The sequence below is a fragment of the Gracilinanus agilis genome, chromosome 5 (genome assembly GCF_016433145.1).
Source record: "Gracilinanus agilis isolate LMUSP501 chromosome 5, AgileGrace, whole genome shotgun sequence".
NCBI lineage: Eukaryota > Metazoa > Chordata > Mammalia > Didelphimorphia > Didelphidae > Gracilinanus > Gracilinanus agilis.
In genome coordinates, this window is record NC_058134.1 from 110742608 (window position 1) to 110761849 (window position 19242).

A 19242-nucleotide genomic window follows, 5' to 3' on the forward strand; every position below is an offset into this window, starting at 1 on the left:
TTATGTACTCCCGTGCTCTACAATGCCAAGCTGGAAACATTTAAATTCATTCTGTCTTCTCGTTGATAAGCTGCACTTCCTACAGCAGCAGAAGCATCACCTGCTTACCAAATATGGATGTCCAATTGTAAGTTTAATAATCCATCTAAGAATCAGGTGGGCAACTTTAGTTTTAATAATATAAAGTGCAGATGTTACAGTTAATTAAAGAAACTTATTTCCTTGGAAAAAGAAAAAAACCATAATGGAATTTTCAGTACTGCATTCCATTTTTGGAAATGAGTTCATTCCTAAGGCATTTTTCTCTGAAGATACAGAGTGTTAAGCCCTGAGAAAATTATTTAAATCTTAAATTCTAATAATCTGGGTAGCATCACTGATAAGTGAAAACCTACTGGTGAATTACTGAAGCAAGAGCAACTGTTGGGGCCAAACAATCCAAACTCAGTTTGTCATTCTTCTTATTATCCTAAAGCTTTTAAAGTATTTTAAAGAAGGTGGATACATTTTATGATTATTAACATAAATACCTATCCACTTCACATAGCGCCTGGACCATTCTAGTAACTTTCATCTATGAAATGATTCAATGATCCCAATTATTGTATTTTTATATCTAAATAGCAAAATAAGATTCTTTAATTCATTGCCTTGACCCCCATTATATAATCTAATTTTGAAGGTAACAACTGTTTATTTAAAGGCAACTAAACATTTGTCATTTCAGATGGGCTAGATTTTGTTCAAATTGTTTTTAACTTGGATAACCAAACTTTTAACAAAATACTTATTTGCAAACCATTTATATCAATGTCAAGACTAGTAATTCACAGGCTAAAGTGATGGCTTCAGAGCAGTTCAACAATAGGTTTTCTAGAGGCTAGTCTCTTGTTTTAATAGGTTATTTTTAATACCCACAATTTGGATTAATCCCTTTAGTGTTCACGCCTGCTACTACAATAATGGTTATTTTGGGGGTCCTTTTTTTTTTCCTTTTAAACACAACTGGTTTGTTCCACATTCATTAACACATCTGAAAAGTTAGTGATAACTCACGGCTCGGCGATTGCGGGGCCTTTCTGACACTCCCTTGCAGATTGAAGTAGGCAGGCATAGATACATTGAACCTTTATAAATAAAACAAGGGGCCAGATTGTTCAGTTTGTATAGAATAAATAGACTCTGCCAGCAATTTCAACACAGCATCTAGAAGTACATGTTGACTGTAAAGATTGTCGTATATGAAAACAAAAGTGAACAAAATCAAGTTTTTAAAAAGATATCCTGATTTAACCACCTAAAGCCCCAGATAAGAATTCTGCCAACCAAAGATAGGAGTCCCAGGTTGGAGCCCAGAGATCCTTGCCCTTTAGGTCAACTGGAATGAAAAATCACATGCACAATTATTTCACCAGCCCTTCCAGAGATATTAAAGCCTATTAGCTTAAGTTGGAATAGTACTATAATAGATTCACAATGGTAATGCTGCTTCTGTCACACAGGCATTTTACAGACCAGCAAAGAAACAAATTAGTATTCAAAATCTACATTCAAGTTAAGATGAGGTATTGATACTTCAGGAAGAAAACAATGCTTATATTTAAGACTGTGTAAGTACTTTAAAAGCAAGCTTCTTTCTGTGCTTAACTCAGGGATATTTAGATGCCAGGGTTCATGAATCAAGATTTATAATAACTTTACTAATAAGAAAAAGACTTAAATATGTTGATGTTTGTTTAAGTGGCATCAACATCCAATTAAATTTACTTTTAGGATATTGCCTTTGGCTTAAAAACTATAACATTCAATTATGAATTAAAGCTGCCTTATATGCAGTGAGGATTTTTTTTAAAGATCTGCCATTAAATACCAAAAACTATTTTAGAAGTAATTTCTTGTCAATGTCTAGCACTACATATGCATGAATACCTCAAAAATACTAATTGAAAAGATAAATGGAACTAACGCATTAAATATTAACCTCTCTTCTATAAGGATACAAAAAGTTTCATAAAGCAACAAAATAAAACTTGAAGCAGTATGAAATATAAGACAAAGTTGATCTAGCAAATGAGCATTTGCTTACTGCTATTTTGAGGTTTCTAAGGAAAAATTTATGTTTTACTTATTACAGTACAAATTAGCCACACTACCATGAAATGCAGTATTTGAGAATTTATTGTAAGTTATGCACTGAAAGTAGAGTTCTGATGAAAACAATAAAGTGCTTTGAAAAAATTTAAAAGTTCTGATAGTAGATTCAGTTTCAGTCAAAGATCTGGCCCAAACCATGTTTTTCAATAATTAAATTAAATAGCCGCCATTTTTTTTAAGGAGGGGGAAAAAGACTACATTTAGAACCTAGACAAAGCATATGTGCCCCCAAGGCAATGTCTAAAAATTGTGCCTTCACAGTTATCCCTCTGGAGGGAGGCTTTAAGCCTGAAACTCTAACATATATGACTTGCTATAACAAAGTAAATAACACAGTCAAATTTGCTAGCATTAAAAACGCTATCATTTAAAAAAATAATTCAAGCTTCCCTTTTGGCTCTATTCTACCTAAACCCACCTCTGTGAATGTATGCATAGGTAGATATCTTCTCTTCCCATTTTACTCTCCCTTCACTTAATGCTATATGTTCTCATCAAAGGATCTGAAGTTCCCTCACTTGGCACTACATCTCCAATCCATGTCCCTGCACTATCCCTCAGCCTTCTCCCATCTTAGAATCTGTTAGCTTCTTTCAAGACTTAACTCAGGTGCTATGTGGGAAACCTTTTCTGCTCTCTCTCTCTCTCCTCCTTAAATACTTTATCTTGAAAAGATAAAATGCTGAAACTTTTCAACAGAAAAAAAAATTATTTGAGGGAAGGAATTGTTTTCTTTTTTTTCTATATCTCTCCAGAACTTGGCATAATGCCTTACATAGAGGATGCTTACAATGTTGTTGCTGTTCCTGGTTCCATTGCAACCAAAAGGAAAAAACAGCAATGTAACTTGGGACTTCAGAGTATGGGGAATACCATTTCCATGAACAGAAAGAAGATTGGATTTTCTGGGCAAAAGTCCATAATATCAAATAAATTAATCCTTTTTTAATGCTAAAATTTTGTCCAAATTGTCATTTGAGAGCCAACTATGTGCTAGGGTCTAAAACACACAAAGAAGTTTAAGTTATGGACCTCATCTACAACTTTACAGACTATCCAGGCAAGCAGGATATCTAAATAAATAAGAATGCAAGGAAGCATAGAGTAAATTCTAAAAGAATGATATGGATAGTATTCACTACAAGATTTAAGAGAAATTAGAGATTATCAAAGGTCAGGCAGTTTAGGAAAGGCTTGATGGAGGGGAATGCGACTTAACTGGTGTCTTAAAAATGATTAAAACAAAGTAAAAAACAAGAGAAAGGAGGTAGGAATACGAATATATGCAGGGAATAAGTAGATTGATTTGTCTGAAGCAAAGAGCTTATGTAGGGGAAAAGATGGGAGAAGCAGTGGCCAAATAGTGGAAGGCCAATTATCAAGGAAAACACATTGATTTATACAGTGAACATCTACACACTATTTTACATTATATATAAACAAGCATCTGGTTTTGATCCATAATTTTCTAGCTGTTTAACGCTATGTAGATACTACCTAAAATGAGGATATTTCAGGGCAAAGGACAGATCAAATTATTTCAGTCCATGCCACTGAAAAAAACAACTCTTCTCCTTCTCCCCATGGAGAGAACTGCGGACCATGGAAACAACACAAAGCTTAGCATGCATGCACTCCAGTACCTGTCAAGTCTTCAAGCAATTCAACAGAACTTGGGTTGGTATTCATGTAACTAATAATATGACTTGGAAGAGGTAATTCTACATTGACAGGTCTCTAAAGGGGAGCAAGGTCCAATCCTAAAAAGACTCTGAGCTGAAAGACCTTTGATATACAATTCAATCTCCTTCATTTTACAGAAAAAATGTTAAATAACTATTTAGGTTACACAAGTATGTTGGAAATTCAGCACAATAATACTAAGATTTCTCCTGCACAGGACATCCACATCACAAGTTTTTCTGGTGCTGGGAGCCCAACAACTTTCTTTTCCCTTTCCTCCTACCAGGGACTGCCTTAGGAAAGGGAATTTAGGTCAGTGTAGGATCTGCTGACTGAATTTGCCATCCCAATCTTTCCCAAGTTGCCCCCTTTTAAAAAAAATTATCTCTGCCACATCACCTGAAATTCATCAACTAGAAAGTAACAAGGAAGGATAATCCTGCTCCTGTTTGAAAACATGAGCTCCTATTTTTGCCCATAGCCTACACAAGAACATGGGGAACAGTCTTACAATCATACAACACAACTAGTTCAACATACTAATTTAGGAAACTGAGACTCAGGTGAACATATACTTCCTCCCTTCATCTCCTAGATCTATCTGATCCCATTGCCTTTCTCTATCCCCTCATTCGTTAAACTGAGCTGGCTCTATGGTAATATGAACAGAAACATGAGCAGAGAAATCTAGAATAGGACTCAATACACACCTCCTTCTGCATTCATGTTGCTTAGTGGAAAATACTGTTTTCTCCCTTGTTCCCAACCCACACCTTTAAAATGACAGTGTAGAAAAAACAGGGAGGTGAGTTCTGCTTCTTTTTATCTCAAATGTTTGGCTCAACTACCTCTGATTTTCATGTAGAACCAATTTTAATTGCTTCAATACAATTTTCTATCACCTAAATAATGTCATAAGTAAAAAAAAAAGCTTTAGGAATGATTCTGGCACAGTCCTGCCTAGAAGTCAGAGAATGGAAGAGACAAGATCCTTTCTAGGAAGGCATCTTTGAAAGATAGGAGGAACACTCCACTCATTCAATAAGACAGGAACTTGGCTTAAATGGGAAGAAAAAGTATATCTAAGATAATCACTTTCACATACAAAAAACATAGCTGTAGAGAACTTCTCTCCTATTCATCTTTTCAACTGACAACTGATCGTAATTTGAGGGGTCTCCATTAAAGTCTTTGATCAGTTTCCACAATTTTTTTTTAAGACTTAAATATTTTATTTTTTTAGAAAAATTTTCCATGGTTACATGATTCATTGTTTTTACTTTCTCCTTCATCCCCCCTTCACCACTCCCCCATATCCAATGCACATTTTCCACTGGTTTAAACATGTGTCCTTGATCAAGACCTATTTCCAAATTGTTGTTAGTTGCATTGGTGTGGTAGTTTCGAGTCTACATCCCCAATCATGTCCACCTCAGCCCATGTGTTCAAGCAGTTGTTTTTCTTCTGTCTTTCCACTTCTGTAGTTCTGTTTCCACAATTTTAATTGAATAACTAGACTGGAAGAGACTTTGAAAGACATGTGGTACAGCCTTTTGTCTTTAGGCAGAACTACAACTAGAGATGAATTATTAGAAATTTAACTACATTAACCATCTAACCTCAATCAATTTCCATACTCCACATTCCTACCTATTCTTCAACCTTTCTCTAACTCTGACCTACTCAAAACAAAATTCAAATGATTTATTATTTATATCCTACTTTTTCCCTACCTACCCTGATTTCTTTAAAGTCCCATCAAATTTTTTTTAGTTCAGACTTGTGATTTCTCTAGTGGAGGAAGTTTCTAGCAGAACTACAATTGTTCTGCAACTTACATTCTAGGGAGCTGCCTGTGGCATTAGAAGGTTAAACTGCTGGCTCAGTTTCATGTAGCCAGTCAGTATCAAGCTGAACTTGAATCCTGGTCAGTTCTACCCTATTCCACCAACCCACTATTAAAAATTTACAACTCAAAATTAACCTCATCCAACTCCAAATCACTCCACTGCCATGCATGTTCTGTTCATCCTTGTTCATACTGGCTTATTTTCAACTTATAATTAGGGTTTTTTCAAGAGGGATCTACTCTGGAATTTTTTGAAGTGCTGCTACTGATATTTGAGCTGCAAAAACATAACATTAGCTTTAAATATTGTTTATTGGGTTTTTATTAAGTATTTTATTTAGTCTCATTTTTAGGTGCACATTATAGAAAGCAATGTTTGTATATATGACTGTGTAAATATGCATACACATAAGGAGAGTATATATGCAGAGGAAGACTCATAAACCATGGGAGACTGGCTCATCTTTTGATAGATTCAAGGGATCATAAATTAAGATTGGAAAGGAATTGAGAAAGCATCTAAGCAAATCCCCTCATTTCAAAGATACAGTACCTGAGTCACCAAAGAGGAATGTAATGACTTACCCAAAATAAAAAAAGTAGTAGTAGAGGCAAGATTTGAACTACTTCTCACTCTAAATCCAGAACTCTTAGTAGTTCAACTATTTTTTCCTTCAAACAAGAGTATAAAATTTCAGACAGTTCAGTAATGTTATCCTCTTCACATTCAGTGTATTCAAAGTCCTAGATATTGTATCTATAGTCCAAGTATTCAGCATAATATCTGTCACATAAAGAGATGCTTAATACTTCTTGATTAATAAATTATAAATATATACTATTAATTCATGCTATTTCTAGGATAACTAGTAACTAAGCTACTCCAGTTATTACAAGGAAAAGATCCTCAGAACTCTATGGGACTGAAATTCAAAATGAAAATTTTAATAAGCAAAATAACCAGAAGTTACCTTGCCCATTTCAATATATCCATGAAAGAAAGGAGGGGCAGATACAAGAGACATAGGGATGGCAAAATTAGAAAAATGTTACCTTACAATGCACTCCACATCTGTTAACCCTACACAAGCAAAAGTACATGGGCACTGATGGAGGTGGATGCCAGTAGAAGACTTCTAGAGACTACACTTATGTCCCCCTTTGTGGTACTAAAATAGCAAGTACAATTTTAAAGATACATTGTGTGATGTACTTTCTCCAAGAAGGGCTGGCTGGATAGTATGAATTTTTAGCCTTGAATATTTCTGGTGCTTATTTGCACAGAATTATAGGCTCACAGAATCTTCCTTTCCTTATGAAATCTTGTCCATCCTTCAACATTTACTTCCAATGTCACTCTTCCTCCTTGAAGTTTTTGTCAATGATCTGAAATGGTATTGATCTCTACCTCTTGTAGCATACTAGAACTTTCCACTTATAGTATTCTATTTTCATTTATATTGTGTCAATAATAGAAGTATATCTCTCCAACTAGATTCCTTTAGAAAAGATTACGTCACTGATCCTTACCATCCCTACCATCCCTACTCCCAAGGGTACCACTCTGAACTTGATAGATCTAAAATTTTTGTTGATCTGACAGAGCTACTCTAAATTTCAGAATTAATTTAGCCAACTATAAAAAAATTAAAAAAAAAAAAACACAAACCTGACATTAAGCAAAATAGTGTAGCAAAAAGATTCCTGAATCTGCTATTGTAAGAGTTAGTTTGGAATCCCAGATCTACTAACTACTCCTTGAGACAACAAAGACCTACAGCTACTAGGACGCTGGTACCAGTACACTGTGACCCCCTTGTCACCCTTCCATGACACCAGTCTTTTGTTTTTAGGGGGGAAAAAGTAGGGCTCTGCTTCTTACTATCTGTGTCACATTGGGTAGATTTACTGGCCTCGGTTTACTCATCTTTAAAGATGGGGGAAAGGGAATGGTTTGAATTACATACAAATGATTTCTATGGTCCCTTCTAAATCATGTGATCCTTAAGAACCACCTATGTACAAACAAATGAAAAGAGTTCAGTTGGTCAACAGGAAAAGCAGCTCTCATTGATTAGTGATGACTATAAAAGTCAGTATTTTATAGGTCAAAGCCAACACAGAAGAAATAGTAAAGAGAAGTGAGGCGAGAAGAAAAATATTAAAAGGCAAAAGACTACTAGACAAATAAAATAAATATAGCTTGGCACTATGCTTGGCACAAAGTAAGGAATTAATGATTACTTGACTGAAAACAATGGGAAATGAAATGTGAGAAAAATATTGTTCCCTTACCCCACCCCCAAAAAAAGTTAGCACAGTAGAAATCTTAATTCTATAGGGGCAACCAAGTGGGCAACAGTGGAGTCATGATGATCTAAAATCAAATTGTACCTCAGACACTTACTGGCTATGTGACCTTAGGCAAATCATCTATCTATCAGTTCCCTCTTCTGCTACCTCCCAGGACAGTTTTAAGAATAAAATTAGATAATATATGTAAAATGCTCTGCAGCTTTAAAATGCTATTATAATGTATTACTAAAGCGCTGAATCAAAATAAGATAGTTTTTTTAATGTATTAGGGTTTCCTCTCCAATTAATATTTTTAGCCTTGTGTGGACAAGAATCATGTCTTATTCTTTTCTTGAATCCGCCTCACCACAGATTACCATAATATATAATACATTTTAAATGCCACAGAAAGCATCACCAAAGCTAAAGGAACATCTAGAACAGTGCAGATCAGTATGGTAATAATGGAAAAGGCACTGAGCAAGTCACCTCAGCTCTCTAGAATTTCCTTATCTCTAAGATTTGGGGATTGGACTAGATGATTATCCAAGATCACTTACAGTTCCAAATTCATGATTTATGACTGGGGAGATGTTGAGGATACATTCAATGCAAGGGTAATAACTTCCAACTTGACTCTGAGGATAAAGGCATCACTGTTTTCAGATAGGACCACAGTAAAACACATACATACACCAAATAGCCAGGGGAAGCTGACAAGGGACTGGAAAGGATCTATGGGAAGGGAGCAGGATAAAGAAATCTTAGCAATTTGTAGTTTCTAGTTTTTTGGTTTCAGGCATGCTTTCTTGGAATAAACAATCCATGCTATATTCTGCCACAGACTCAGTTTAACTTCTACCCTCCCTGTTCCCCTTGCCATCTACGTATAATTTTTTCTCTAGGTGCTCTGTGAGTCAGAGAGGTCTCAAATACTTAGAAATCTTCCCACAACCATAACACATCAAATTTTGGGAGTGCAGATTCCTCCAAGACAAAGACTATACAGACTCTAGCCATCACCAACTCTCAAGAAAGAGGAAAGAGTAGAAGACAATGAAGCCCCACCCACCCCCCAAAAATGTGCTTTTATGAAATTTGGTCTTCTCAAGAAATCTAAAAATCATATACAACTCAATTATTGAATTATGCTTAAAAGGTAGCATATATACTATAGGAGTGAATTTTCTCAGAAAATTTCTCAGATGTACATATAGATGATTATGGATTAAGGATCATGATTAAGGATGGTATTCTATACAGTCCAATTGTATAGCAGAATGGAGAAGCAATCAAACAAAGCATAATTAAGTACTAATTCTACATTGATTCCAAAAATAGGCAAAAAATCGAAGCACAAAGAAGTTGTACTAACTTTAAAAGAGAAAAATAACTTTTTAATATTATTTCATTCAACTTATGATACCAAAGGACAGCAAACTAAATTATTTCCAGATTTAGGAAGGGAAAAACTGTTAAGCACCCACTGGCATTGCTCACAACTGAACAAAATCATTCAATATGAGTGGTTTCTAGTAAAAAATATTATAGTGACTATTATGATGATTTTAATTAGCTCAATGCTAAATTATTTTTTGAGCAAAATTAGTTATCTAAGTCTTCTGTACTTTTTGACAAATGGTTTACTTTTTTTGCTTTCAGTCTGCTCTGTCTATAGTTTCCCTAATTAGTCATTTTGTTCATTATTTCCTCTCAATCTTTTTTAAACATCTTAATTCTAGACTCATTTTTTTCCCTCTAATCTTTTATCTCTTATCTCCATGTCTTTCCAGTGACTATTCCTCATGCCTGGAATGAAATTCCTACACCTCATAGAATCCCCCATTCAAAGAACAGTACAATTCCCCATTAGATAAATAAACAAAGCATCTGAGCAGATGTTTCTCATATGAAAAATAATGCTACAAGTCATTAATAATAACAGAAGTGGAAATTTAAACACCTCTTAAGATTTCATTTAATACACACGAGAATGACAGACACCAAAAGAGAAAAATAATAGTTGTTGCAGGAGTTGTGGAATGGCTGGCAAACTGCTAATAGAGCTATTTTGTGAAGTAGTTTAATCATTTTGGAAAACAATTTGGAACTGTACTCCAGACACCAAAAACTACATAACCTTTGACCCACCAAAAAAATACTATTAGATAGGTATCTCTGAAGAAGTCAAGTACAAAGGAAAATAACTTATATGTACAAGAATATTAATAGCAGTACTTTTTGCTTTAGCAAAGAACTAGAAACAAAATAAGTACCTTTCAATTGGAGAACAGTCAAATTGTGGCATATTAATGCAATGGTTTTATACCACAAGAAATGATAAATAAAAATTCAAAGAACTACAGAAAGACTAAACAAACTGGTATGAGTGAAAAAAGAAAAACCAAGAGAATGATTTACATAAAAATGTGAAGGGAAACAACACTGAAAGACTAAAGCAGCCACAAATAATGACTACAAAAGACTAATGCTGAAACATAACTCCAAGTTCCTGTTGTAGGTGAGAAACTAGAGGCACAGAATCTGACATGAATCCTCAGATGGCCAATGTGTTGATTTATTTTGCTAGACTATGCATAGTCTTTATGAGAGCTGAGATGATGGAATAAGACTTTTTTTTTTTAATGTGCAGAGAAGGTAGCTAGTTAAGCAGCACAGCTCCAGGATTTGAGTCAGGAGGATCTGGGTTCAAAACCTGACTGCAGACACTTCCTAATTGTGTGACCCTAGGCAAGTCACTTATCCCCAATTGCCTAACCCTTGACACTTTTCTCTCATAGTATTAATACCAAGACAGAAGGTAAGGACTTAAAAACAAATACAACAGTGAAGACCTCATTAAGCCATATATGAATATTTTTAAATGTATAATTTATAATCCTCTTCCCTATTCTTTAAAGTTTAAAATGTTTGTGTTGGTTGATTAAGTTCACATTAAAAAAAAAAAGATCAAGTTTAAGTACTATCTTATGTAGAAAGTCTTTCCTACCTGCCAGTGCCATCTTTAACTATTTAAACTACCTTGTATTTATTCTGCATAAATGTATGCACATGCTGTTTCCCTACAATATAAAATGAAAAGGTCCTGAAAGTAAGCATTATTTCTTTTCTTTTTGGTCTTTGTAGCCCAAATGACTAAAGTGATGCTTGGGATACAAAAAGGGCTTAATAAATGTTTGATTAATTTCTTCTAGTTCCTATTTTATTTGGTCTTGTGATTTTCTTGCTAGTACCAGTTCTTAATATTTTAAAAAATATTCATCCCTTTGAAAAAGTGTTTGAGGATATGTTATATGGTTTGTTATTCTATCTCTATTACTTTAAGTAGCAGATATAACTGATCCGCAAAATTTGTTTTATTTTACTATAACTGGCGCTCTGCTTTGACCATTATTATATTTCAATGTGGGTTTAGTCATATGTATTCTCGTCGGTATTTCCATTTTCTGAAGAGGATGGGGAGTGAGGAAATCTGCTAAGGAGTTTCGCTTTCTTCTACCATCTCACTCCTAGACTGCCTAGGTCAGTATGGCAAACCTACAGTCTTTCCAAGTGAAACATAAAAATACCGAATTAAGTTTTGGGTTGGTTTTTTACCTTTTACAGAGAACTCATGTTTGTACAGACTTATACTATTGATGAAAACAGTCTACTGTGTACCAAATGCAACACTATAGGCATTATATCAAGTTTCCCCAAAGTATTCCCCCATTAAAAAATTAACCTAACTGCCTACTTTGGTTATTTCAATTGACAATTCATGTCCCTTTCCATTTTTGTAGCTTACCATTCAACAGAAAGGATATGTTTTAACTTTAATAATTTTGAACCAACATTGTTGCATTTGAACTAAATTTTGTTGCCTTTTAGTATTTTCTTCGCTTACACCATGTAGTTATTGTGTATGCTGGTCCCCCCCCCCCCCCGCCCCAAGTCTGCAAGAATTCATACAATTCTCTAAATTCTTCATATTTGTCTTCCTTTGGAGAACAATAATATTCCATTTGTTCCTAGGCTTAAGTAGACTAAAAACAGAATGACGCAATCTTGTATGTGGCTAGTGGTACAAGTTCCAGTCAGCAAAAACCTAGAACTTGCCCCCACAAAAGCCAGATGATTCTAACTACTCAGCCTGAGTTGATTATGGTGGGATTTGTTTGTCTCCACAGGAACTATATAAAATCCCTGAAACCTTAAAGATTATCTTTGGTTCTATACTCTAAAGTCAGCTTCCTGCTGTCCCAATTCTTGAAACCAGTGGTGGCTCCAGTCAGCGTCTTTATTTTTTCTTGTTCTGTTCCTGTTTGTTGATATAACAATCCTGAATCTTCTAAGTTTCAGAGGTGTGCTGTCCACCTAATCCCTCAAAAGTATCCACCCATAGATTATTTTGACATTAATGGTTGCATGTACCCTAGCCCTGGTTAACTGCCTGGTATTAACTTAATTATCCCTCCATAAAATTCTAGCTAACCACCTAATTCAGCAGCTGTTTAGAGTCTACTATCACGTATGTCACAGATTATTGTAATTCCTATAAGACATCCTCCAAGAGCTAACAAATTCATTGCAGTTTTATCCACTGTTAGTACTATGAAAATAAAGAGATGGTCAAAGATGTCTTCTGATGGGCTCAATCATCTTTTGATAACTATTATAAAGGAACATTTCAGAACCAAGGGCTTACCTGAAGCTAGCAAAGCTATTCTATTGCTAGACAACTGTAGAGCTCACCTCGAGGACACAGCTACTGTCAGGTTTTATTTTAACATTCTTCTGTCTGTTCATTAATTCAACCTATGGATCAGGGTGTCATTCAGAATATGAAATATTATTACAGAACAGTTTTATGAAAAAGTTGATCCAGCATACAAGTTATGTAAGAGTTTCAAACTCATAATATCAGACATACAATTTTAAATGTAGTATATGCCTGGAATTCTAAAAGACAGTAAGGAAGACTTTAGAAAAATGCCAGGGTTCTAGTGTCATATTTATGGAAATGCCTTCTAATTTTAAAAAATGTTTAAGTTTGTCAGTGAAATATCCCCTAAATAAACCAAGTCAAATCCCTTAATGGATGAAAGGCAATCCTTTACATACCACAAACAATACACAAAGGACATAAGACACTGATGACAAAACTTTTAGAGATGGAGTGCCAAGCCCTGCCCCTCCAACCCACCAAACTAAGTGCTATGCTGGCCCCCCTCCAGAGACCTAGTGCCATGCCACACACACACACACACACACACACACACACACACACGCACGCACACACACACGGGAGAAAGCGCTCCCATTAGGCTGCTGGGAGGAGGGGCAGAGGATGTGAAAAAAATGTCATCAGGCACTGTGGAAAGAGGGAGGGGAACAGTTCTACCCAGTCCCTCTGCCTTTCTAGTAACCAACTCAGGGGGTGAGGGCTGGGAAGGGAGAATGGCTGAGTGCCCTTTGAGAACACTTGTGTGCCATCTTTGGCACCCATGCCATAGGTTCACCATCACTGACACAAGATGTTGAAACTAATAAAGAAGCTAGGTAATTGTGTTAGAGACATTAAGAAAAAAAAAAAAAAACACAAGACATCATGTTTTGAGACCTAACAAACTAGAGACACTGAAAATGAAAACAAAGATGATACTTTTTAGTGGCATTTGTCTAAAATATAGTAACTGGATTTGTATAAAGGCAGCTATGTTATATAAAAATGGACATTATGAAATGCCTATATTTTTTAAATTATGCAAATAATTAAAAACAAGGTTAAATTATCAACATTTTACAATGTTTATTTAACCTGATGGCCTCTCACATAGATTTCTATTTATATCTGCACACGCAGCAACGATCTCTTAAAACAAGAAAGGGTTGTTATTATTACAAAGGCAGGGACATGTAAAGGACATGTTTGAAAGATTCCCCTCAAAAAGGAAAGGTGTGTTTAAATACAAATAAAATTTTGAGAAATTAAATTTCAGTTATCTATAGGTTTCAGATGTTTAGGAACATTTTCCTCCCAGATCATGCCCTATAACTTAGGGTGTTCTGAAACCTGATATCAAAATCAAAATTTAATTGGGTTATCTGGGTGAAGAGAATTGTGTGAAGGAAAATATCTTCTAATCTCCTATCCTTCAAAGAATTCTCCAGCGTTTATGGGCTCATCCAAAGGTTACAAACATACAACATTAAGGGATTTAGAACCTTCAATACGGTACACTATGAACAACCTTGTCTCTTCCCAACAAGATTTACTTAATTTTTATAAGGTTAATGCAAGTCAGGCAAAGACCTCTTGGCAAGCCCCCCAGAGGCCATTTCAGTCTAAACACCCTGAGACTGTTATTGATTCATCCTTAGACCTCTCTGGATGAAGAACCAAGGAAACCTCAGTTCTGTCTCTTTGGCACAGGTGCTTTGAACAAATGAAATCTCTCCAGGTATACCTATCTAGAATCTATTGTTTATAGAATAGATGAATGGTGTTTCAAGCTTTCCTACCTATTTTCTCAATTAATACTCACAACACTAATGTTTTGTTGTTAAATTGTTTCAGTTGGTTCTGACTCTTCATTTGGGCTCTTCTTGGCAAAAATACTGGAGTGGTTGCAATTTCCCTCTCCAGCTCATTTCAAAGATGAAGAAACTGAGGCAAACAGATTTAAGTGTTTTTCCCAGGGTCACAGAGCTAAGTCAACGTCTAAGCCTGGATTTTTAACTCAGATCTTCCTGACTCCAGGCCCAGCAAGCTATCCACTGTGCTACCTAGCTGCCCCATCCTGTGAAATAAGTTATCTATATAATACAGATAGGAAAACCACAACTTGGAGCTAACTTACCCAAATCAAGCTAGTAATCAAGCTTCTAAGATTAATGTTCCCTTATATCATATTGCCTCTGATATAGATCATAGATATTGGATCCCTCTAGAGGACATTCAATTGTTATTTAGACAATTGTACAATATTTGCATTTTCACTCTTCAAAAATATTTTTAAATCCTGCTTTCCACCTGTTACCCACAGGCTTTCCACCACCAACTGGAAATACAAGTATTTTAAACATGAATTCAAGTAGAATGTAATTAGAAAGTTAATCTACTGGGGCAAAAATAATATTTAACTTTTTATTTGGTTTTTTAATACTATATACAATTCCTCCTCCCTTCCATTAGTACAGGAAGACTAGCACAGAATAAGAGACTCTTGGTACAAGGACTTACAAAAGTTTTGTACTGAAGAAAAAAAACAGTAACATTTTAGATTTATATATAGTACTTATCTTCCAAAGAACTCAGAATACACATGCTACATGTATCATTCAATATTCAGTGAAAGAAAAAGGAAGTATATTACTTTTCCCATTTTAGATTTTTTTAACTAGAGGCAGAAAGGTTAAACTTACCCAAGGTCACAATTAGGGGTCATGCCTAGACTAGAAAATCAGGTCTTCTGATTCTCAGACCAATGCTTTTTTCACTAGCCCATGATGCCTTATTAAAAAAATCCAAATACAGCTGGACCCCCAGTTACACTGGTTCATGTAAACCCACTTTATAAAGTGACCAATGTTTCAACTCACGCGGTACCCTGCTTTCGTTTATGCAGTATGTCAGGCATCGTAACCTAGGAACCAAGATGATTTTCAGTGGCACACAGGCAGTTGCCACCACCAGGGCCCTAGGCAAAATTGCAAAGAAGGCAGTTTGTCTTTGGCCCTCTTACCTTTTGGTAAGATATCCCTTTACTTTTTCTCCCCTCCCTTCTCCTCCCCCCAATACCCAATGTGTTCTTGTACAGCACAAAAACTAGACCAGACCTCTAGGAAATAACCCAAACTCAAAAGTACCTCTACCTTCTTCCTCCCAAATCAAAATCCTCTTTCCCAGAAAAGTTCAAATAAGATTTTTGGAATCTGATGACCATATTTAATGATTTCAGAGTCAAGTGTAAAGAACTAATATGTTTATACACACCTAAGAGTATGTGTATGTTTTAAGGAACTAGTTAATCTAAATTAAACTAGTAGAGCAGAAGGAAACAAAGTACAATGCTCAACATAACCTAATCTGGGGTCCTACCATCCAGAACTTATTAAGAGATGGGTTCACTAAGGTAGAATATAGTTGTTCTTTTCCTCCTTGGGTCCCATTTTCCCAAGGTAATTTCATAATTTCTATGATTAAAGGGAACAGATCTCACCTTAAGCCCCCCTTCTGTTCTGCAGCCCCTTTCCCTCTCAGTACTTTTGTCTCTCTCTATCCCACCTCCAGGAGACCCGGTAATGTTTTTTGTAAGTTGCATTTGTTTCCCCCACTACCAATTAAATTGATAAACTTAATGCCTCCAGATACATGGTTTCAAGTTACATAGTGTTTTTCAGGACCGTGTTTGGTATAACTTCAGGTTGATTGCTACAAAAAAAAAATCCCAATTACTTAGTCTGGAATCATGACTATCAAAACACAAAAAGCCCCATACAAAGGGGCTATAATGAGGAAAGGAGGAATAGCTGTTTTAATCCAAAACTTGCATAAACAAAAGGAAAACACTTCAAATGAAAATAAAGCATTTCACTTTTCTGGAAAGTCTATGTTCACGTTTATGTACTGGGCGCATTGTAGATTTTAAAAATATGAACAAAGTTAAAATCTACAAATATGAGGCAAAAATAATAAAAGGGAAAAAGTAAACTACATAAATTGAAGTGGGGTTAGAGATGGCTACATTTCTGCAGAACAATCATAGCCACATTAAATTGGTTGTGTTGTAAATTGGGCTTTTTTGGGTTTTTTAATCTTTATATACACCTGCTTGTCACAGAAATTTTTGTAAGATTAAGGCTCTAAACCTCAAGAATGTATAGTAAAGAAATACTACCCATGTAAGGGATACAAAAATTCAATACACAAATGCTTAATGTTTGCTAAATTGCATTAGGATTAAGATTTGTTGTGCTTAAGTGAATTTGAAAGAATTCATTTATTTCTTTAAGTGGAACTATTGAATATGACTTCTATTAATACACTAGCTTTAAAATGGGATTTTTCAAAAGTAAGATCCTTCCAGGTATCTCTTTCAACTGAAAAGCAACAGTTACAAAATAGTTTCCCTGTATTTCCATAAACTATCAACAAGGTGATAATTATTACCTTGCAACTAAAAAGTATTTTGCATTTTCACATATTAAAAACATAATTTTAAAAATAATTTAAATATATAACACAAAATTCACTTCTCCCCCCTCCATAAGAGCACACTTCTGAAATTAACTTGATAAAATTGTTTGTATTATGTGAGGCCTACAAGTCTTTCAATGCCTTTATAAAAATTAAATTTGCAAAGTTATGATTTTGAGAGAAAATAAAAACAAAAAATAACGACAACAAATATTGAGCTTGTAAAATCGGGCAGTGTTCTTTTAAAATATATCCTAAATGAAAGAAAAAACTATTATATAAAACTAGGTTGTATGGGGAAATTGCTTTTATTTTATCCAAGATATTTTGTAGTAAAGAATAATATAGCATTACTTAATTTCGAATCAAATAATTTAATCATCTAATGGAACTTTGTTTTGGTATTGAGAAATGAAAATAAAGCAGGTAAAAGAATGTACACTATATTCATGATACCTTATTTTCACATGCATTTGCTTAAAAAAGTTGAATACGATTTGAGGACACATTACTGATAAATGATTACATTTGAACAAACAAACAGTATGTCACCTTTTGGGTTAGAAATTTTTTACAAGAGATGTCAGCATTAAGCTGGTCTCCGTACATATGTTTTTCTAACTTAAAAGTCCCTCTCTCCCACAGAGTTCTGTCACTTTGGCACCAAGTTTTTAAATTGCTTAAATTTGGGGCACGTGCAAAATAGTTAACTTCAACTGGATAAAGTAGTTCAGCTACTTTTGTTACTAATTTGTCCGTCAACAAAATGGAGGTCTCTTGGAAAAATTGACCTCGACAATCTGTCACAAAATGGGACCAAACCCACTCGCTTCACGAAACCATGGTTTGGGTCAGATTTTCTCCAAAAATGGATATTGCCATGTAGAAGAGTGCCTGGCTAAGGCGCTGATCAGAGGTTTTGTCTTACATCTAAGAAAAGAGTAGCCTTCCTTAGGACTAGGGAAGAATGGAGTTTCTCGGCCAGTCGAAATCCAGAAGGGAAGCCGCGAAGAATGATCACTGGGCTCCCTGGTGGGGAACTAGTTCTTCACCACAGGGGCCGGAACCTGTGCGAATGAGGCAGCTAGTGTGTTCTGTAGTGAACCGACCTATTGGGGAACCTCTGCAGCAAAGCAAAAGTCTTTAAGAGTTGTGCTCGGGAAACTCAAGTCCCCTAGTCTAAAGTAAATCAAGAAATATGCCCGATTTCTCGTCTTTCTACAGCCGGGCCCGACCCCGCCTCGTACCATTGGTAGCAGCTCCCGCCAATCATCTGATCACCGCCCTCAGCCCGCCCCACCCGGCCCCGGATTGGTGCGGAAGAGAGAGCGGGGACCTCGTGCTACCAATCTCCAGGTCTCCTTCGTCCGCCTAGCGCACTAGGCAGGTCGAGGGCAAGATACCGCTCGCTCGCCCGCTCCCCTCCCCCCTTTCTCCACTTACTTCCCACCTCCAGCCCGCTCCTCTACCCCCGTCCCCAGGGCTCTGGCTGTGGCTTACCGTCCCGGGAGGTGCCCATCAGCTGGTCCAGCATAGCACGCATCTGGGCCTGCGCCGACATGGCGGCGGCGGCAGCAGCAGCGGCGGCGTAGCGGGCGATCGGGCGGGGTGAGGAGAGAACTAGGGCACAAGCCGGACTTCTTAGGGCTAGGGGGCGGGGAAGGGGGTAGGACAGGGTTGGGTGAGATGATGTCGCCGCCGCCGCTTCCTCCGGGCGTGCGATGAGGGGGCGGGGGACTAGGGTAAAGGAAAAGAGTCCGGACGGCGGCTCCTCCTCACTTCGATGTACGGGAGAAGTCAGCGACCCCCGCTCCCAGCCCCCGTTCTGTCACACTCCGTTCGACTCCCGCCACAGAAACGGTACGGGCCAAAGGGAAGGCGCCACCGCCGCTGCCGCCACCCTACAAAAGCCGTCAACCCCCCCCCCCCCCTTCCTGGAGCTGACGCCGCCGCTCGCCGCCACCGTCGCCGCCTACATGAGCGCGCACGCTCCTCGCGCTTGCTCGTTTCCCGCGGGGACTCCACCAACTGGCGTTCAACCGCAGTACCTCTGCCCGCC

The 19242-nt window shown here is 36.7% G+C and overlaps 1 protein-coding gene across 3 annotated transcripts in view; it reads right to left on the reverse strand.

Annotated features, from left to right (window-relative positions):
* LOC123249702 (putative RNA-binding protein Luc7-like 2) overlaps positions 1–18821 on the reverse strand; it is a 77193-nt gene extending 58372 nt beyond the window's left edge. Inside the window, exons 1-2 of one of the 3 annotated variants that reach the window (XM_044678833.1) lie at positions 18112–18151; positions 15587–15684 (exon numbers count right to left, since the gene is read on the reverse strand). In XM_044678833.1, the coding sequence (XP_044534768.1) occupies positions 15587–15684; positions 18112–18113 (100 nt within the window). In that variant the 5' untranslated portion in view covers positions 18114–18151. Of the gene's footprint in view, positions 1–1056; positions 1155–15586; positions 15685–18111; positions 18152–18683 lie in introns of those variants that run through there. The other 2 variants (XM_044678834.1, XM_044678836.1) reach the window with 2 other exon arrangements.
* Between the last annotated feature and the right edge of the window lie 421 nt (positions 18822–19242).